The sequence below is a fragment of the Astyanax mexicanus genome, chromosome 21, assembly GCF_023375975.1.
Source record: "Astyanax mexicanus isolate ESR-SI-001 chromosome 21, AstMex3_surface, whole genome shotgun sequence".
Classification (NCBI taxonomy): domain Eukaryota; kingdom Metazoa; phylum Chordata; class Actinopteri; order Characiformes; family Acestrorhamphidae; genus Astyanax; species Astyanax mexicanus.
Window position 1 is genome coordinate 11,717,318 of NC_064428.1, and position 21,442 is coordinate 11,738,759.

At 39.2% G+C, this 21,442-nt stretch overlaps 3 protein-coding genes across 3 annotated transcripts; all 3 read right to left on the reverse strand.

Moving 5' to 3' along the window:
* Positions 1–255: 255 nt before the first annotated feature.
* LOC125785876 (C-type mannose receptor 2-like) lies at positions 256–7,493 on the reverse strand. The gene is made up of 6 exons (XM_049470055.1): positions 7,475–7,493; positions 7,084–7,421; positions 3,779–4,010; positions 1,488–1,735; positions 957–1,131; positions 256–671 (listed from the first exon to the last, which is right to left on the reverse strand). Exons 1-6 carry the CDS (start codon positions 7,491–7,493, stop codon positions 301–303), a joined length of 1,383 nt encoding a protein of 460 aa, XP_049326012.1. The 3' UTR covers positions 256–300.
* Positions 7,494–11,620: 4,127 nt separating this feature from the next.
* Positions 11,621–13,457, reverse strand: LOC125785877 (C-type mannose receptor 2-like). The gene is made up of 4 exons (XM_049470056.1): positions 13,418–13,457; positions 12,808–12,972; positions 12,166–12,507; positions 11,621–11,988 (listed from the first exon to the last, which is right to left on the reverse strand). Exons 1-4 carry the CDS (start codon positions 13,455–13,457, stop codon positions 11,621–11,623), a joined length of 915 nt encoding a protein of 304 aa, XP_049326013.1.
* A 2,337-nt stretch (positions 13,458–15,794) lies between these two features.
* Positions 15,795–20,575, reverse strand: LOC103027743 (macrophage mannose receptor 1-like). The gene is made up of 5 exons (XM_049470057.1): positions 20,536–20,575; positions 19,922–20,311; positions 18,037–18,369; positions 17,536–17,898; positions 15,795–15,967 (listed from the first exon to the last, which is right to left on the reverse strand). Exons 1-5 carry the CDS (start codon positions 20,573–20,575, stop codon positions 15,795–15,797), a joined length of 1,299 nt encoding a protein of 432 aa, XP_049326014.1.
* Positions 20,576–21,442: the final 867 nt, after the last annotated feature.

The following is a 21,442-nucleotide window of genomic DNA, read 5'->3' on the forward strand; positions in this document are numbered from 1 at the left end:
AATGAATTGTGTAAAGGCTTCTAAGTAATATTACTTCATAGAATTGACTCTAAATAATTTAATATTGGAGTGATAAGCCTTCAAATGTGAGTATGTAATTTCAGGCGGAAAATGGTAAAAATAGGCTTGGAGCATAATACAGAGAAAGTGGTAAAGCTGTAGAGATACTGATTCTGGACCAGAAGATTCTTCACACCTGGTTTCAGTCTGGTTGAGAAAAACATGGAAAATAATAAATAATTAGAATTTTACATTATGACTATTTCCATATTCTGAACAAATAACACATAAACACTAAATCTAACCTTCATATTTGATGCAGATGAAGTTGAGAGTCTGGTTCTCAGGCAGGCTGACCCACTGCTGATCTTCTCCAGCCTGCACCGCTCCGGTTCTCTCTACAGGACTGCAGTCTTCACCTTCTGCACCGTTACCTGGAGCCCAGTTCTGGTAGCAGACGGAAAACCCACTCGTCCAGAACCAGAATCCCTGAGTGCAGGTGTGACGCAGACCCAGCCACACATGATCAGTGGAGGCTTTCTGAGCCAAATCCTCCACCCAGAGCTGGATCTCCTCAGAGTGAACTGAGACCAGGTCCACATGATTCTCTCTGCAGTATCTCAGAGCTTCTCTCCAGCTCAGCTTCTGCTGGATCAAGATCAGCTCATCTGGAGAGAGAAGAAAAAAAGTTAAATATGAATATGAAATATTCTTGAATATGAATATATACTCTGCTTTTATCAGAGAGATTTGCAATAAACAATTATCATAAACATATGAACCAAATATGAAGGTATTTAATACACAAATAGATTAATATAGTATTGAATACATTAAGTATAACTCACTATCATGGCAGATGAAAGGGTGCTGTTCCTCACATTTTATATCATGCCACTGACCCTGTTCCTTCACAGAAGCTGCAGCACATTTATCATTAGTATCTGGCTGGTTAGACTCCCAGTATCGGAATGAGGAACTACTCTGATCTGACCACTTCCAGGAGTCTTTATACAGGCCAATCCAGAAATTAACACCATTTCCTGCTGCATTGATCTGCTGTCTCTCATTCTCGTTCCTCACACTGGCCAGATCTGTGTGATGTTCTCTGCAGTAGCTGTGAGCTTCACTCTAGGTCTTTTGGTCATTAATGAACACGTATCTCTCAGTGTTTGGTTTATTTTCTGAAAGACATTAAACTCACATTCTTAAAAACTGCACAAAAATGTCTAAGAATTAGTATAATACACAAATGAACAGCCAATCAGATTTAAGTATTGTCCAGACCATTTTCATGAAGTGATCACATTCTGCATTAATCTGTTTCTACAGTAGTAGTTCTTACCGTCAAAACACACAAAAGCATGATCACTCCCACAGTTTTCATCAAACCACTTTCCACCTTGTTTAAACATCACAACACAGAACTCATTCCCTCCATTATTATTTGGTTCTCCATTTCTCCAGTTCTGGTCTGTATCTTCTACAGTGTAGACATTTCCATCTGGCAGAGACCACCGCCATTTCCCAGTGTCCCCCTTGGCCAGACCAATCCAAACAAAGTTTTCACCTTTATCCTTCAGAGTCTCGTTCAGGTTCTTCATCTCCTCCATGTTGTTGATGGTGGCCAGATCAGTGTAGGTCTGTCTGCAGTAGATCTGAGCTTCAGTCCAGGTTTTACTCTGATCCACAAAGTGATACCGATGAGGAACGTATGGAGATACACCACACACAGCTGTGAAGATCAGGAGAAAGTATGGAAACAATTTACATTCAGGATTGAATAATTACCTTTAATTAATGTGATTAATAACATGAAAAATACATGATAAATACACTAACAATGCTTAGGCTCTTTTAATTTAGTCACAAACATTAGCTGATATAATATTTATTTTTATTTATTTTTAAGAAATTACTTTTAGTTTTGCCATTGTATGAACACATAATGCTTTATTTGGAATCAATAATGCCTTTACTATGCATTAAGAACATCTGTTAAACATTAATAAACACCTATGCAGCTCTGTTTACTGATTTTAATATACCCGAAGTAAAGTGAAAACCAAAAATGCAAAGATACAGCTATTCAGGAACATTTACAAAAAGCAAATTATGTATTAGCTGGTGTCTAATTAAGTACTAATGATGCTCTTAGCAAATACAAAGTTCACACTGACCTGAGAAGAGTAAGAAGACCGAGATCAACTTCTGATCCATTCCTAGAATCAAATATCTACTAATATCTGTTAATGTAGATGATCAGATCCGAGTTCTCCTTGCTGATGTGTTTCTGTCGTTCTTCACCTCCTGTTCTGATCAATACAGTATCTCACTTCTTTATATAATATCACTCCACCCCTCCTGCAAGCAGTTCTGTAGATTTATCATCTCTAATTTGATTAGCGTTCGTCAGAGCTAGGTCAACAGCAGTTCCATGGATTATATTGTGGCAGTACCAGTGAAGAGGAAATGTAGCCCACTGCTGATGTGTTTACTATACAAATAAGCAGCATGACTTCAATGTTACCATTCAGTTCTGGATTAATTTTTAAACACTGTTAACTCCTAAGAAGTAAAGTGTTGCCTTAAATATCAGAGTAACTGCTTTACTTAAAATTAACATTGCATGTTTGGCAAGAGAGGGTAATAGTAATTTGAGAGGGTAATTTGGCTTAGTAGTTAGCACGTTTGCCTCCCAGCACTCGGATCTTGGGTTGAAGTCCCTATCTGGGTGGAGTTTCCATGTTTTCCCCATGTCTGCATGGATTGGCACACTGTCCTGGGTAAATGCAGTAGTGCCCGATGCAGTCCTTCAGGTGGACGGTTGTTTCCGGTTGAGAGTATGCTGTGCGCTATTGGCTGCAGCTTCTCACCAGTGTGTGGATGAGTGTTGATGTGTAATATGCTTGTGTGTAAAACATGTAAATTGTAAAGCGTCCTTGGGTTTCTAGAAAGGCGTTAAATAAGTTGAACATTCATTCATTCATAGTAATAAATGGTTATAGTTTAAAATAGTGCACGACTATGCCACCTAAGGGATAGAGGACAGGCAGATTCAAAACACTTAGAGACCAGAGACGTAGTTCCGACATTTAAAAAGCAATTTTACTAACAATTATTATTTAAAAAAACATTTTCACACTGGAATCAGCAAACACCGTTTTATATATTACAAACTCAGATGGCAAGGACTGGATTGAGGGCTTTCTGTAGCAGAAAAAAGCAGGGGAAGAATAAAAAAATCACTTACACTACACACCACACGTGACTACACTGCATATATCAAACACCAAAGTGCTCTACACTACATAATGGTGAAAGGCATTCCACACCCCAAGGTTTGTCGCTTTGGCCCACAGCTCCTGTCCAGCCAAAAGAAAGAGACAAAATTAAGTACGGCAGGTGGTAGAGGGGAGAGACCAATAATCGCTTATTTTACCAGAACCATATTGCTGTTTAAAACTATATAACTACACAACTATTTATGATATGATATGATAAAAGAAAGAGGAACAAAAGAAAAGCCTTAATATCCAAAATGTAACCCAAATTAAAGTAATCCAAGCACAAAATACAAAAACAAAATCAAGAAAATGTAGTCAATTTACTGTAAAAATCCTCAAAAGAAAAATAATCTCACAAAATCAACCCAACCTGACTTAAATTATAATGAAATTTAATATACAAAGCAAATGAAAAATACTTAATAAATAACAATACACCAATTCATGAAATAAACTATTGCCACTATTGTCTTGAAGGTAAACCAGCTGACCCTCCTGTTCTCCCTCCCGAACCTGCTGATCATGTCTTTCCTTCCGGCGACCAGCAGCTACCAACAGCTGCTCATAGGCTTCATCGAACGCCAACTTTAACTTGGCCTGATGTTCCACCACCCAGTCCTGGACCTCACCAGGAACGGGATCCTGTACCTGACCCAATATAAAATCTATAGTAGTTCTAGGTTCCCGGCGAAACATCAAAAAGTATGGAGACTCTCCAGTACCCTGATGAGGAGTAGTACTGTAGCAGAAATTAACCTGTGGCAAATGTAACGTCCAGTCCTGTTTTTGGGAAGTTGTTAAAGCATGTTATAAAATGTTCTATTGAAATGCTTGCACTGCCCATTACCAGCCAGATGCTTTGGGGTTGTGCAGGACCTTTTAACTCCACATAACTGGCAAAATTGCTGCATTAGATCACTATCGAAACTTCTACTCTAATCAGAATGGATACGGCTTGGAATGCCACACTTCAAAAACCGTTCCTTCAGCAGAACCTATGCCACAGTGGAGGCAGGCGGACCATGAGTGGGAACTGCTACAGTGTATTTACTCAACACATCAGTCAATACAAGAACATTTTCCAATCCATTCCGGGATGTCTCCAGTATTATAAAATCAATGGCCAAGATCTCATTTGGCTTAGATGCCAGCACATGACCCATGAAATTGTGAGGTATCTGTCCTGAATCTTTGGTGACTTGACAACGCTCACACCCGTGGCACCACTGTTTGATGTTCGCAGTCATCTCCAGCCAATAACAATGCTGCCTTACTGATTCTGTGGTCCTCTCAGTGCCCTGATGGCCATGCTAAAATTTTCCTTACCACCGTCTGACTGAAACACCCAGCGATCAAACACTCCCTCTTTCTCGACCAGCCTGTCCCACTGGTGCAACAGTGCCATGTCTGGTCTTGAAACTTGATGTCTCTTGGCAGGGGAAGGCTTAACTAGCTTTTTCTAAAACGCCAAAACCTCTCTAGGAACAGAATCTGCATCCTGCAAGGAACAGATATCTGAAGAGGAACTCCCTGGAAGCACAAAGACCACAGTCTGAGTTGCAGATACCATGGCATTCACCTGGAAGGCCTTTTGGACTGACAGAGGAATAGGGGTACCTGGGAGGTACTCTGCCAAACCAGGACCTAGTGGATGCTGCAAGCTGTGCAGCCCATCAGTGTTATCTGTATACACTACACACTTGTGCCCAAGAGATAATCTCATAACTTTTCTGTCATGGCCCACTGGATGCAAGAAATTCCAACTTAATGGAACTGTAGTTAACCATGTTGCGCTCAGAGGGCAGAAGACCTTGACTGGCAAAAGCTACTGGCCGGACACCACCTCCATGTTCTTATGAGGACACAGCTCCCAGACTACTATGGCTAGCATCAATGTCCAGGATGAAGGGATGTGGAAAGTCTGCATGTTCCATAACCGGATAACTGGGATGTGCAAGCCATTCCCAAAGCCTTTCCTGACCCCTTTTTGCCTTTTGTGCATATAAATGCAGTCACCAACTTATGCAGAGGGCCTGCTAATTAAGCAAATCACTCTACAAAATGCCTGTAATAGCTGGCAAATCCTAGAAAGGAGCGCAGCTCTGACACATTAACCAGATGCTGCCACTGTGCAACTACCTCGATATGAACAGGATCAGTCGAAACTCTACTACTGGATAGAACATGCCTTAGTAGCCAATTTCCTGTTGGATAAAGACACATTTATCCAATTTATCTCTCAAACAACTTCCAGCCACTGCAAATGCTGGGAAACAGAAGAGGAGAACACGATGATATCGTCAAGGTAAAGAAGAAGTGATGGATACTGTTGATCCCCAAACATCCGTTGCATTAACCTTTAGAAAGTGCTTGGGGCATTGCAAAGTCCAAATGGATTCCGGTTCCACTCAAATAAGCCAAATGGTGCGCAAATAGCAGTCTTGGCCTTTTCCTGTTCTGCCACCGGGACCTGATTGTAGCCACTGACCAGGTCCAAGGTGGAAAACCAGCGAGCTTCAGAAAGTTCTCCTCAATGCAAGGCAGAGGGGAAAAGAGCAGCAAAAGTGGCAGCAAGAGTGGCAGGTTCAGAAGCAACTCACTGAATTCGCAGAGTAGATCAGAGGGATCAGGTAAGGCAAGCACTGGCAACCATAGCAGTGATGTTGCATCTACGGCAGCACAGGGTGAGGAAAAGTAATGCCGGACAAATAGATTACAAAAGCCCATCCTCGGGACCAGTAATCAAATGCTCTTATTAAGGCTCCAGCTTGCAGTGCTAAGAGATGTAGTGGTACTATTGATAGCATGCCTAAGGAATGCTTGCTTGCAAAAAGCATTAACAGGTAAAAATACCAGGATGGACCGTCTGCACAGAGCAGCCTCAGTGTTTATGGACATATTCAACCTCTCCCGGGTGCAGTGGCTTTACAGCCTCCTTTATACAATTCGTTATTGTTCCTGTCCCAAAGAAACATGAGCCTTCCTGCTTCTTTCAATATTACGTGATGTTGTGCTTTCGAATTTTGAATGCTAATGAAAAACTTCACTGATGAAATGGATATCTGATGCCCTACCCTCTTGTTCAGCACTGGAGACCCCCAGGGTTATGTTTGGAGCCCCCTACTCAGTCTACTCTATTGGCCACAAAAATAACGAATAAAAGAAAAGCAGTTGTAAGTACATTGAACTTCATATCTCACAAAAGATCCACATTTTCACAGGTACATTGGACACTATTAAAATAAAACAAGTGTTGGTGTCTTTATCTAGATTTGTCTTCATCACACGATACACCTTGTCCTGTTCAATTGCATAGGTTTTCCATAATGAATTTTATTATAGTCAGAAAAGTGAACTGATTTTATTACATTTATTCAAATATCTCATCCAGTAAGAAAAGTTTCAAGATGGTTAAAATAACTGAATTAAAAGCATCAAGATGAAATATTATACATTAAAAAAGCAGTTTCAAAACAGTATAAGCAATAAAATAATGAAAGAAGAGCTTTGCATATTGATTGCTTAGCTTATTATTTTTTTTAAATGATAAAATCTAATGTAAAGAAGTAGGTATATAAAACAAGTAAATGCCTTTTACCTTAACAGTTACAGAACATACAGTATAAAGCACTACTTTAAGCTAATATGCAGAGAATGTGGTAAAGCTAAAGAGATGCTGATTCTGGGCCAGAAGACACTTTACACCTGGTTTCAGTCTGGTTGAAACATAATAAATAATTAGGCGTTTACATTATGCCTGTATGTGTACAGATCACACATAAACACTAAATCTAACCTTCATATCTGATGCAGATGAAGTTGAAAGTCTGGTTCTCAGGCAAGCTGACCCACTGCTGATCTCCTCTACAGGACTGCAGTCTTCACTGTCTGTCCCGTTACCTGGAGCCCAGTTATAATAGCAGATAAAGTCTCCACTCATCCAGAACCAGAAGCTGAGGGTGCAGGTGTGACGCAGACCCAGCCACACATGATCAGTGGAGGCATTCTGAGCCACATCCTTCACCCAGAGCTGGATCTCCTCAGAGTGAACTGAGACCAGGTCCACATGATTCTCTCTGCAGTATCTCAGAGCTCCTGCCCAGCTAAGATTCTTCTGGATCAAGATCAGTTTATCTGGAGAAGAAAAGAAAAAAGGCCAAACTGAAAATTCAATATTCTTTTATCACAGGGACTTGCGATTAACATTTATCATAAGCACATAAACCAAATAAAAATGTTATTAGTACAGAAATACATTAATACAGTATTAAAGACATTAAGTATAACTCACTGTTATGGCAGATGAAAGGGCGTTGGTCCTCACATTTTATATCCTGCCACTGACCCTGGTCATTCACAAAAACTGCAGCACATTTTGTGTTATTAGTATTATCTGGCTGATTAGAGTTCCAGTATCGGAATAAGGAGCTGCTCTGATCTGACCACTTCCAGGAGTCTTTAAACAGGCCAATCCAGAAATTATCACCAGTTCCTGCTGCATGTACCTGCCATCCCTCATTATTGTTCCCCACACTGGCCAGATTTGTGTGATGTTTTCTGCAGTAGCTCTGAGCATCACGCCAGGTCTTTTGGTCATTAATGAACACGTATCTCTCAGTGTTTGGTTTATTTTCTGAAAGACATTAAAATCACATTTTTAAAAACTGCACAAAAATGTCAAAGAATTAGTTTGGCACACAAATGAACAGACAAGATTTAAGTCAAGTCAAGTAGTTTTATTGTCAATGCTGCATATGTACAGGACATACATAGAATTGAAATTACGTTACTCTCCTTCCCAATTTTACAGCAAGTACAGATAATGGATAATAAAGAAAAATAAAGAAAAAGGGGAGACACTATGTGTACAATACAGCAGCAGGGACACAGACATACATGAGACAGAACAAGGTGCAGTAGTGGTGGGGGTGAAATAGATATATAAATAGAAATAAAAAGAAATAAATATATAATCTAAATCTAAATGAGTGGGAGACACTATATGTACAATACAACAAAAACACAATAGACATTTGTGAGACAGAAGATAATAGTGCAATATTAATGGTGATTAAGATCAAGTGACAATATAAATAGAACCCGTATAACAGTAGTGCAATGTTGTATCTAGCTTAAGGCTGGTAAAGTTCTTAAAGTTCCCAGTTCTTGGGGAATTAAAGTGTGTATGACAGTGCAGCGTAACAGTAGTGCGTAACAGTAGTTAAATAACAGTATTTAAGTATTGTTAAGACCATTTTTATGAAGTGATCACGTTTTGCATTAATATGTATTTGCAGTAGAAGTTCTTACCATCAAAACACACAAAAGTATGTTTACTCTCACAGTTGTCGTCAAACCACTTTCCATCTTGTTTATACATCGCAACACAGAACTCTATCCCTCCATAATTATTTGGTTCTCCATTTCTCCAGTTCTGGTCTTTATCGTCTACAGTAAGGGAAAGGGACTTGCGATGATTTAAGGAATGGGGAAAGGATGTGAGGACTGTATTATTAGGTTAACTGCATAGGGGCAGGAACCCTTGTTCTAGTAACTGTTGACCTAAAGGGGGTGACTAATAAATGTACAGAGCTCTAGAGTGAAGCCTGTTTGTGGATTTATCTGTTGACGCTTCACTCTCTTCATATGGTCTAACCTGCTTGTGCAAAGGTGTCATCTACATGCAACAAGTTGCCAGAAACTCAAATCTCAAACTGAACAAAGCCTGTTTTTTTTCATATTATTTACATGGGGAACATGCCTACACAACATTAGATTTCATCATAGAAAATTCACTTACCATCAAAGCCTTTACATAACACCACTGAACAACAGATAAAATCTAAATGAAGTCATTTTTTCACTTGTTCACTTCTCACCACTTCTCTTGTTCACTGCATCTATTTCCAGCGTAACTGGAACATAATATTCTCAAGCACTTAGGGACCACACGTTATGTTGTTTTCACATAGAGCTGTATGTGAATTAAAAGCTGAGGACATGGTCATGATGACAGATAATATAACTGTTGGGTAATATTCAAACAAGCAGCAAGGGTGATGTTTCTTTGGGACAGGAACAATGATGTATTGTTTAAAGAAGGCTGAAATAAGCCACTGCACCAGGGAGAGGTTGAACATATCCATAAACATCAAGGCTAAATGTTCTGTGCAGATGGTCCTTCCTGTATTTAATAACTTTAACCCTGGTGGTAAGCATGCTCCATAATGCTGAAAGCATCTCAGATAAATGTTGCCATTAGTACCACTACATCTCTTAGCACTGCAAGCTGGAGCCTTACTGTGAGCTTTTGATTACTAGTCCTGAGGATGGGCTTTTGTAATCTTTTTTTCTGCATTACTTCTCCTCACCCTATGCTGCCATGGATGCAACATCACTGCTCTGATCACAGTTCTTTCCGGGTAGCCAGCGCTTGCCTTTACCTGATCCCCCTGATCTGCTTTGCAAATATGGTCAGTTGCTCTGAACCGGCCATTCTTGCTGCCGATTTTGCTGCTTCCATGAACCTCTCTGTCCTTTTCAGCTATTCTGCCGATGTTTGCTAGTGTCTTTGGCATTCATTGGCTGATCTCTGCACCAAAGAGATCTGCACAGTCAATGACCTCCTTGTGCTTCATCCTCCAATTTTTCTTCCCCTTCTAACTTAGTCTGGATAATCATTGGAAAATCACTGAAAAGTTCTGAGGGAATACTGAATTCTGGTTGCTTGTTTTTCCCCAGTAGAGGGTCTTTTGTACACTGTTGAGTATTCTAGGTGTTATTATATCACACAGTCTGTCTAAGCCAACACTGCTCCACTGTCTGGTCCTTGCTCTGTTCCTGTGCTGGCTACTCCCGGCAGCTCAGCAGTTCCTGTGTTGGCTTTGCCCGGCAACTCCAAGCGGTCACTGGTTGCCAAATCGGTGACTCCTGGCTGCTCAACGGTTCCCCCATCGGCGACTGCCGGCATCTTACCTTTTCCCGCATTAGCTACTCCTGGCAGCTCTGCAGTTTCTGCTACTCTTGCTGGCTCAGCTCTTCCCATGTTGGCGACTCCCGGTGGCTAACTCTTCCTGCGTTGGTGACTCCCGGTGGCTCGGCTCTTCCCATGTTGGCGACTCCCGGTGGCTCAGCTCTTCCCGCGTTGGTGACTCCCAGTGGCTCAGCTCTTCCCGCGTTGGCAACTCCCAGTGGCTTAGCTCTTCTCGGGTTGGCAACTTCCACTGGCTCAGCTCTTCCCTCATTGGCGACTCCCAGTGGCTGTGTCAACGGCTCCAAGTAATGTGAATGTCCAGAGGGCAGGTATTTGGGGGCTTATATTTTTTTACCCACCTCTGCAAATGCTCTGTGTTTACCGTGTCTCTTCACCCCTGACTTCTCTGTGCTTACCTATTAATTTGTAGCTCTGCCCCGTTGTTACCTAATCCCAGGTGTTTCCTGTCCTTGTCCTTTTGTATAAATAATCCCCTTGTATCTGTTCCCCCTGTCCGTGCTTGCACATCCGACCATCAGTCAGGTTAGGTCAGGTGTTTCCTATGATACCCGTCTTTCTTTTTCTTGCACTTTTTGGTTTGTTTGTTGCTGTTTATTGATAAATAGTGCATCCACTCTCCTCATCTTCTTCCTGCTTCCAAGCTGACAGATGCCAATAATTATGGAGGGCACTGTATGTACAAATATTCATACCTATGTTTACCAGCTGTACTTGCTACACAATATGACGTGCAGCTTTATCCAGATTTGTCTTTATCATATAATACACCTTTGATGGGTTGCATAGATGATCAATAATGAATTGAATTATAGCAAGAAAAGAAAGTCTGGAAGTGAACTGATTTTATTAAATTTATTCAAATATCTCATCCAGTAAGAACAGTTTCATGGTGATTACCATGATTGAATCAAATATATCAAGATAAAATGAAAAGCAACTAACAAAATTATACTTAAAAAAAGCATTGTTTTAAAATAAATCTAACAATATAATCAATAAAATATTGAAAAAAAGCTTTATGTTTTATCTCAAAGCTCTGACTATTGCTTTGCTTAATATGTTTAACAAATGATAACATCTTATGTGATAGAGGTAAAGAAGCAGATATATATGAAACAAGCAAATGCATTTTACCTTAACAGTTACAGCAAATACAGTATAAAACACTACTTTAATCTAATATACAGTAAATGTGGTAAAGCTGTAGAGCTGCTGATTCTGGACCAGAAGATCATTCACACCTGGTTTCAGTCTGGTTGGAAAAAACAGGGAAAATAATAAATAATCAGGATTTTACATTGTGACTATTTCCATATTCTGAACAAATAACAGATAAACATTAACCTTTATATTTGATGCAGATGAAGTTGAGAGTCTGGTTCTCAGGCAGGCTGACCCACTGCTGATCTCCTCTAGCCTGCACCGCTGCGGTTCTCTCTACAGGACTGCAGTCTTCACTGTCTGTCCCGTTACCTGGAGCCCAGTTATCATAGCAGAAAGACTCTCCACCCACCCAGAACCAGAAGCTGAGGGTGCAGGTGTGACGCAGACCCAGCCACACATGATCAGTGGAGGCTTTCTGAGCCACATCCTTCACCCAGAGCTGGATCTCCTCAGAGTGGACTGAGACCAGGTCCACATGTTTCTCTCTGCAGTATCTCAGAGCTCCTTTCCAGCTCAGATTCTGCTGGATCAAGATCAGCTTATCTGGAGAGAGAAGAAAAAAGCCAAACTTGAATATGAAATATTCTAAGATTCTTAGTTTTGCTGCTTTTATCAGAAAGATTTGCAATTCCCAATTATCATACACATGTAATCCAAATATGAAGGTATTTAATACACAAATACATTAATATAGTATTGAATACATTCAGTATAACTCACTCTCATGGCAGATGAAAGGGTGCTGGTTCCCACATTCTATATCATGCCACTGACTCTGGTCCTTCACAGAAGCTGCAGCACATTTTGTTTTATCATTATAATCTGGCTGGTTAGACTTCCAGTATCGGAATGAGGAGCTGCTCTGATCTGACCACTTCCAGGAGTCTTTAAACAGGCCGATCCAGAAATTAACACCATTTCCTGCTGCACTGATCTGCTGTCTCTCATTCTCGCTCCTTACACTGGCCAGATCTGTGTGATGTTTTCTGCAGTAGCTCTGAGCTTCACGCCAGGTCTTTTGGTCATTAATTAATACGTATCTCTCAGTGTTTGGTTTATTTTCTGAAAGACATTAAAATCACATTCTTAAAAACTGCACAAAAAATGTTAATCTGAATCTACAGTAGTAGTTCTTACCGTCAAAACACACAAAGGTATGTTTACTCCCACAGTTTTCATCAAACCACTTTCCACCTTGTTTAAACATCACAACACAGAACTCATTCCCTCCATTATTATTTGGTTCTCCATTTCTCCAGTTCTGGTCTGTATCTTCTACAGTGTAGACATTTCCATCTGGCAGAGACCACCGCCATTTCCCAGTATCCCCCTTGGCCAGACCAATCCAAACAAAGTTTTCACCTTTATCCTTCAGAGTCTCGTTCAGCTTCTTCATCTCGTCCATGTTGTTGATGGTGGCCAGATCAGTGTAGGTCTGTCTGCAGTAGATCTGAGCTTCAGTCCAGGTTTTACTCTGATCCACAAAGTGATACCGATGAGGAACGTATGGAGATACACCACACACAGCTGTGAAGATCAGGAGAAAGTATGGAAACAATTTACATTCAGGATTGAATAATTACCTTTAATTAATGTGATTAATAACATGAAAAATACATGATAAATACACTAACAATGCTTAGGCTCTTTTAATTTAGTCACAAACATTAGCTGATATAATATTTATTTTTATTTATTTTTAAGAAATTACTTTTAGTTTTGCCATTGTATGAACACAGAATGCTTTATTTGGAATCAATAATGCCTTTACTATGCATTAAGAACATCTGTTAAACATTAATAAACACCTATGCAGCTCTGTTTACTGATTTTAATATACCCGAAGTAAAGTGAAAACCAAAAATGCAAAGATACAGCTATTCAGGAACAGTTACAAAAAGTAAATTATGTATTAGCTGGTGTCTAATTAAGTACTAATGATGCTCTTATCAAATACAAAGTTCACACTGACCTGAGAAGAGTAAGAAGACCGAGATCAACTTCTGATCCATTCCTAGAATCAAATATCTACTAATATCTGTTAATGTAGATGATCAGATCCGAGTTCTCCTTGCTGATGTGTTTCTGTCGTTCTTCACCTCCTGTTCTGATCAATACAGTATCTCACTTCTTTATATAATATCACTCCACCCCTCCTGCAAGCAGTTCTGTAGATTTATCATCTCTAATTTGATTAGCGTTCGTCAGAGCTAGGTCAACAGCAGTTCCATGGATTATATTGTGGCAGTACCAGTGAAGAGGAAATGTAGCCCACTGCTGATGTGTTTACTATACAAATAAGCAGCAGGAATTCTATGTTACCATTCAGTTTTGGGTTAATGTTTAAACACTGTTAACCCCTAAGAGGTAATATGTTGCTGTCACAGTTTAGCCCATGTCTGTCTTGTGTTTCTCCCTCATTTGGTCTCTTGTCCTCCTGCCCCTCTGTTTACCTGTCATGTGTTTTCCAGCCATGTGCTATTGTTGTGTTTTTGTACCTGTCTCCACCCTAGCTCCGCCCCAGCCCTGCCCTTGCAATTAGTGTTCTCACCTGTGTCTTGTCTCCAACCCCGCCCCCTCGTCATCCAAGCCCAGGTGTTTCTCACTCTCCTCGTGTATATAAGCCCCTCTGTTTGAATTTACAGTGTCGAGTCTTTTGTATCCTTGTCTTCCGTGTACTCTAGTTTTGTGTTCCGTGGTCCCTGAATCCAGGTCTGTTGTTTTGTTATCTTAGTTAGTTTACAAAGTTTGTTAAGTATATGTTTCTAGTGTTAATATAGTTATTCTGTGTTTTATTTATTAAGTTACACCTAGTTTTGTTCATAGTTTTCTTAGTTCTGAGTTTTTTGCATTACCCGCGTTTTGTTTACTGTTTTGATTTATCTTGTTTGTTTAATAAATATATACTTTATCACTATATTCTGCACTTGCGTCCATCCCCTTACTTACGTAAAAGTTGCCTTAATAATTACAGTAATCGCTTCACTCAAAATGAACATTACATGTGGTGGTAAGAGAGGGTAAAAGTAATAAATAGTTCTAGTGAAAAATAGTGCACAAATACGCCACCTAAGTGAATTTCTCCCCTAGGAAATATAAGTGGCACTTAAGGCCAAGAAATGAAAGGACATACAGATTAAAACACTTTAAGACCAGAGACATATTTCCTCAATTTAAAAAGCAATTTTAATAACTTTTATTATTAAAAAAAAAATGTTTTCACATCCAGAGTCACTGGAATCAGCAAACACAGTTTAAAACTCAGATTGCAAGGATTGGATTGAGGGCTTCCCACAGCAGAAGAAAACAGAGGAAGTATAAAAGATCACCTACACTACGCACATCATGTAACTACACTGCATATCTCAAACACCAAAGTGATCAACACTACATAATGGTAAAAGGCATTTCACCCCAAGGTTTGTTACTTTGGACTACAGCTCCTATTCAGCCAAGAGAAAGAGACAATATGAAGTATGGTAGGTGGTAGAGGGGAGAGACCAACAATCACTTATTTTACCAAGAGGAACAAAAGAAAAGCCCAAATAACCAAAATTTACCCCAAATTAAATTAATCCAAACACAAAACACAAAAACAAAATCAAGAAATGGCAGTCGAATGACTGCAACAATCCTCAAAGTAAAAATAATCCCACTAAATCAACCTACACTCAGACTCAAATTATAATGAAATCAAATATACGAAGCAAATTAAAAGTACTTAATAAATGACAAGACAACAAATAATGAAAGAAACGTGACCAATAAGAGATCAACCCCAAATCCAAAAGAAAAAAAGCAAAATACGCAAAAAAATTAGGGTTGATAATGCAAAGCAAAATTATATAAATTTAAAGAAAGAAAATAAAGGGCCAAAACAAAGAAAAAAAAATAAAACAAAAATGGCAGAAAAAATAATAAAACAGCAAAGAAAATATAACAGAAACATAACAGCAGCACTGCAAGAGGATAGACACCAATCAACACACTATGGGTGAGAAAACCTATAAAATACACTAAAATTGTAATTAAACAATTTAAAATAACCAATTTAAGAATTTAAGTATTATGCTTACTAGCATACAACATGCAGTTTCCCCAATAAATAAGATTTGAGTGCAGACAGCAGAAAATGGCACCGGCAAACACATCAAATACAGCAGAGAAATACCCCCAGAGAAACCCTAGCTGTAGAAACAGGAGCCTCTTTTTAGACTTGGGCTTTCAACAGGTCACAATGGACATGTTTTACCTTAGCTTACTGTACCTTAGCCCCTTCCCCAACAGGAGCTCTCAGCACTTGAATGAATACAGAACTCCATACATGCTGAATGCACTATTGTCTCGGGCTAAACCAGCTGACCTTCCCATAAGGGCAATTCCCGAACCCACTGATCATGTCGTTCCTTCTGGCGACCAGCAGCTACCAACAGCTGCTCACGGGCTTCCTCGAACCCCAACTTAAACCTGGCCTGATGTTCCACCACCCAGTCCTGGACCTCTCCAGGACGGGATCGCGTTCCTGACTCAACAGAAAATCTATGGTAAGTCTAGGTTTCTGGCCAAACATCAAAAAGTATGGAGACTCTCCAGTACCCTGATAAGGAGTAGTGTAGGAGAAAATGACCTGTGGCAAGAGTGAACCCCTATCCTGCTTCCGGGAAGTTGGTAAAGTACATAAAAGGTTATGCAATGTTTTACTGAAATGCTCGCATTTCCCATTACCAGCCAGATAGTTTGGGGTTGTCCAGGACCTTTTAACTCCATATAACTTGCAAAATGGCAGCATTACAGCACTCCCAAAACTTCTACTCTAATCAGAATAGATACGGCTTGAAACACCAGATTCCAAAACAAAAAACAGTCCTTCAGCAGAACCTGTGCCAGAGTAGAGGCGCACTTATCATGAGTAGGAACTGCTACAGTACATTTACTGAACACATCAGACCTGACTGTAGCCATTGACCAGGTCCAAGGTGGAAAAGTGCAACTAATCTCTCCTCAATGCAAAGCAGAGGGAAAGAGCAGCAAAAGCGGCAGCAAGATTGGCAGGTTCAGAAACAACTCAGAGAATTTGCAGAGTAGTTAAGAGGGATCGGGTGAAGGCAAGCACTGGCTACCTGGAAAAAATGATCATCCAAAGCAGTGATGTTGCATCAACAGCAGCATACGGTGAGGAGAAGTAATGCCAGACAAATAGATTACAAAAGCCCATCCTTGGGACCAGTAATCAAATTATTATACATCATTGTTCCTGTCCCAATGATGAAAAACTACACTGATGGAAACTGATATCTGAGGCCCCACCCACTTCTTCAGCACTGGAGACTCCCAGGGTTGTGTCTTTGCCTTTACTCCGTTTACTCTACTGGCCACAAAAATAATGCAGTGAAAAAATAAGCAGTTTAAAGTAAACTGCACTTCATATCTCACAAAAGCCCCACATTTACATTGGACAGTACTAGAATAAAACAATTATTTATGTGTTTATCCATATTCTTCATCATATAATACACCTTGTCATGTTTGATGGGTTGCATAGATAATCCATAATGAATTGTATTATAGTAAAAAATGAAAGTCTGAAAGAGAACTGGCTTTATTAACTTTATTCAAATATCTTATGTAGAAGTAACAGATTCATGACGATTAAAATAATTAAATTAAATGCATCAAGACGAACAAAATTATACATTAAAAAGTTTCAAAATAGATCTAACAATGTAAGCAATGAAATAAGGTCACAGAGTTCTGCTTATTGATTTTTTTGCTTATTATTTTTAACAGGTGATACAATCTTATGGGATAGAGATAAAGAAGCAACTATACAAAACAAGTGTAAATGTGTTTTACCATAACAGTTACAGCACATACAGTATAAAGCCCTACCTTAAGCTAATATACAGTGAATGTGGTAAATCTCTTGAGCTGCTGATTCTGGACCAGAAGATTCTTCACACCTGGTTTCAGTCTGGTTGGAAAAAAACAGGGAACAATAATAAATAATTATGATTTTCCATTTTATTTCTATATACTGTATATGTCTGTTTCCATATTCTGAACAAATAACAGATAAACACTAAATCTAACCCTCATATCTGATGCAGATGAAGTTGAGAGTCTGGTTCTCAGGCAGGCTGACCCACTTCTGATCTTCTCCAGCCTGCACCGCTCCGGTTCTCTCTACAGGACTGCAGTCTTCACCTTCTGTCCCGTTACCTGGAGCCCAGTTATCATAGCAGAAAGACTCTCCACCCACCCAGAACCAGAATCCCTGAGTGCAGGTGTGACGCAGACCCAGCCACACATGATCAGTGGAGGCATTCTGAGCCACATCCTTCACCCAGAGCTGGATCTCCTCAGAGTGAACTGAGACCAGGTCCACATGTTTCTCTCTGCAGTATCTCAGAGCTCCTTTCCAGCTCAGATTCTGCTGGATCAAGATCAGCTTATCTGGAGAGAGAAGAAAAAAGGCTGATTTTATCAGAGAGGGTTGCATAATAAACTATTTTCATAAAGATAAACCATATTTTAAGGTAATTAATACATAAACACATTAATACAGTATTGAATATATTAAGTATAACTCACTCTCATGGCAGATGAAAGGGTGCGGTTCCTCACATTCTATATCATGCCACTGACCCTGGTCCTTCACAGAAGCTGCAGCACATTTTGATTGATCTGGCTGATTAGAGTTCCAGTATCGGAATGAGGAGCTGCTCTGATCTGACCACTTCCAGGAGTCCTTAAACAGACCGATCCAGAAATTAACACCACTTCCTGCTGCATGGACCTGCCATCTCTCAGTCTCATTCCTCACACTGGCCAGATCTGTGTGATGTTCTCTGCAGTAGCCCTGAGCTTCATGCCAGGCCTTTGTCTCATTAATAAATATGTATCTCTCAGCGTTTGGTTTATTTTCTGAAAAACAATAAACCCACATTGTTCAAAACTGATACATTTATATAATAGAACACTACATAAAAATGTCAAAGAATGAGTATAATACACAAATGAACAGCCAATAAGCTTTTTAGTATTGTCCTGATTTCATGAAGTGATCATGTTTTTCATTAAGCCTTAGAACCCTAGAGACGTTTTTTCTGTCCAAAATCGCACCTTGTTATCTCAACTGAATTACTCAGGAATCCCTTCCATATATGGTTAAAAAGGGCGGAACTTACTCTTTCTAAAACTAGTGATGAACCCAGTGCGGTAATGCTAAATCTACAAGAAACCCATTGAGAAAAACACTTTAAAAAGTGAGATCTTGTTCCCAACCACTTTGGTTGGTTTGCAGCAGCAGGGAGGACGTGAGGCGGACGTAAACGCAGGTAATATATTTATTTACAAGTAAACAAACAAACAAACAAACACTAAACTCAAAACAAGATTCATTAAGAGACAGGACTACTGGAATTGACATAGAATAAACTACAAAAAAAGAAAACAAGGAAACAGCAACCTGACGGCATCAAACACACACAAGACCAGACAACCACATGCTCAAGCACAGGGGCTTAAATACACACAATGGAAATGGGAAACACCTGGAATCACTGATGAGGGGGCGGAGCTACAAAGTGAAACAGGTGTGAGCACTAAAGACATGGGCGGAGACAAGGGGAGAGACAAGTGCTCTGAGCACATGGCTTTGAATACAAATAAAGGAAGGGAAGAACATAGAGGCTGACAAGGGATAAGACAAGAACGTGACACCAATATTATTTACCTTTAGTGCTTCAAACATATTTATATGATGTTTCAATCCAAATAATTATCAGTAAATAAAGACTCAAAAGTGTCCACAGAAAAAGTGTGAAACTATCTGCTTTACTCAAACTAAAGCTAGGTATGGTGTGCGCACTACTTTATATAGTTTTTATTTTACTTGCATATTTTTACTAATTAGTTATTTTGCAATAAACATTTTTATTTATGTAGACTAAACAGTAAAAGTAAATTGTTTTCTTTGTGTGTCCTGATTAAAATACTGAAAGGCATAGGCTGCTCTGAGTGTCAGGTTTTTAGTATCTACATGTATCCTAGAGGTGTGATTATTGATTATCAAGAAAATAGGCTCAGCCTGATGCTCTTTCTCCATGTATTTTATCAAAGTAATAATTAATAAGCCATGTAATGAACTATTATCAAAATTCTTGTGCTTTTAACTAATAAACACTCTAGTCTAACCATTTAACTAATAAAAATAAATAAAATAAATAAAATTTTGACCAAAACATGATCAGTTCCAGGAAAAACTAACAATTCTCCTTTGTTTTTACAATTTAAATGATTATATTTTTGAGCAGCTGTATGTCTTCTGAAATAAAAGAGATCAGGGCATGTGTCTGTCTGATATAATTACTGTGTTTTAAGACCTGAAACAGGAACTGACAAAAACTAAGAAAAAACACACCAAAACAGCCTAGAGTTCAAAGGGTTAACCTGCATCTACAGTAGTTGTTCTTACCGTTGAAACACACAAAAGTATATGTACTCTCACAGCTGACATCAAACCACGTTGCATCTTGTTTATACATCGAAACACAGAACTCATTCCCTCCACGATTATCTGGTTCTCCATTTCTCCAGGTCTGGTTTTTATCTTCTACAGTGTAGAAATTCCCGTCTGGCAGAGACCACCTCCATTTCTCAGTGTCCCCTCTGTTCAGACCAATCCACACAAAGCCTTGAGTTTTATCCTTCAGAGCCTCGTTCAGCTTCTTCATCTCGTCCATGTTGTTGATGGTGGCCATATCAGTGTAGGTCTGTCTGCAGTAGCTCTGAGCTTCAGTCCAGGATTTACTCTGATCCACAAAGTGATACCGATGAGGAACGTATGGAGATACACCACACACAGCTGTGAAGAACAGGAGAAAGTGTGGTAACACTTTACATTAACAATTGACTGACATGAATGAATGCATTAATTAACATAAACTATATAGGAGATAATACATCTACAATTGTTGAGTATTAAGTATGTAGGCTACACAAGTAACAACTGGATTAGTTAATGTTTTACAGTACAGTTCAAAATTTATTATCTGGTGTGTAATTTAGTACTAAATGATGTACACTGACCTGAGAACAGCCAGAAAACTGAGATCCACTTCTGATCCATTTCTGGAATCTAGATGTTCAGATCCGATTTCTTCGTCCTGATGTGTCTCCGTCGTTCTTCACCTCCTGTTCTGATCTGTACAGTATCTCTCCTCTTTCTTTATTATTCTCTCTAATATCGCTCCACCTCTCTTGCACGCAATCATATGAAGATAGCATCTCTGATTTGCTTTTATCTGCCCTACAACAGCTTCACTGACGGTATTTGGGAAGTACCTGTGAAGAGGAAACGTAGCCCAATGCAAATGGATTTACAAAACAAATAATCAGCATATTTTAATATTACTGCTCTAGTCTGTGTTGAGGTCCATACTAATGCATCTAAAAAAGAGAAAATAATTGAAAAGTTTATTTCAGTAATTCTATTCAAAATGTGAATCTCATATATTATATAGATGTGTTACACACAAAGTGATCTATTTTACTGTGTTACTAGTTTACTGTGGGTAACAAGTGTTTGTCTTGGATGGCTGTGTTATAATGCACCTGCCTAATGTTGTTTAAAGAATTATTGCACACTTACTGTAAACCCCATAAACTTTATTTCACATATCAAATATCACTTGTTTTTTCTTGTGTTTGTCTTATATATGATACAGCACCCTCCATAATTATTGGCACCCCTGGTTAAGTACTATGTAGTTACACAGTAACAATCCTACAGTGTAACTACTGATGAAGTACACATTGTTACAGATTAACTACAGAGGTACAGGATATGTAATTACACATGTATTAAGGTTAATTTTGACTTGTGTAAATACACATGTGTACTAGGGGTGAGTGTACTTACACATGTAATAGAGCAAGTGTACTTACACATGTATAACGACGTGTGTGTACTCAATCAGCCCTAATTACATACTAG

Coding starts and splice junctions, on each gene's coding strand:
- LOC125785876 (XM_049470055.1), bottom strand. Junction 1,132..1,487: donor CAGATGGAAATGTCTACACT/GTAGAAGATACA, acceptor CAAAAGACCTAG/AGTGAAGCTCACAGCTACTG. Junction 672..956: donor CTCATTCCGATACTGGGAGT/CTAACCAGCCAG, acceptor TTCTTCTCTCTC/CAGATGAGCTGATCTTGATC.
- LOC125785877 (XM_049470056.1), bottom strand. CDS start 13,457: ATGGATCAGAAGTTGATCTCGGTCTTCTTACTCTTCTCAG. Junction 12,973..13,417: donor GGTCTTCTTACTCTTCTCAG/GTCAGTGTGAAC, acceptor TGATCTTCACAG/CTGTGTGTGGTGTATCTCCA. Junction 12,508..12,807: donor CGAGACTCTGAAGGATAAAG/GTGAAAACTTTG, acceptor AATGTCTTTCAG/AAAATAAACCAAACACTGAG.
- LOC103027743 (XM_049470057.1), bottom strand. CDS start 20,575: ATGGATCAGAAGTGGATCTCAGTTTTCTGGCTGTTCTCAG. Junction 20,312..20,535: donor AGTTTTCTGGCTGTTCTCAG/GTCAGTGTACAT, acceptor TGTTCTTCACAG/CTGTGTGTGGTGTATCTCCA. Junction 15,968..17,535: donor CATCTGCATCAGATATGAGG/GTTAGATTTAGT, acceptor CTGTTGAGTCAG/GAACGCGATCCCGTCCTGGA.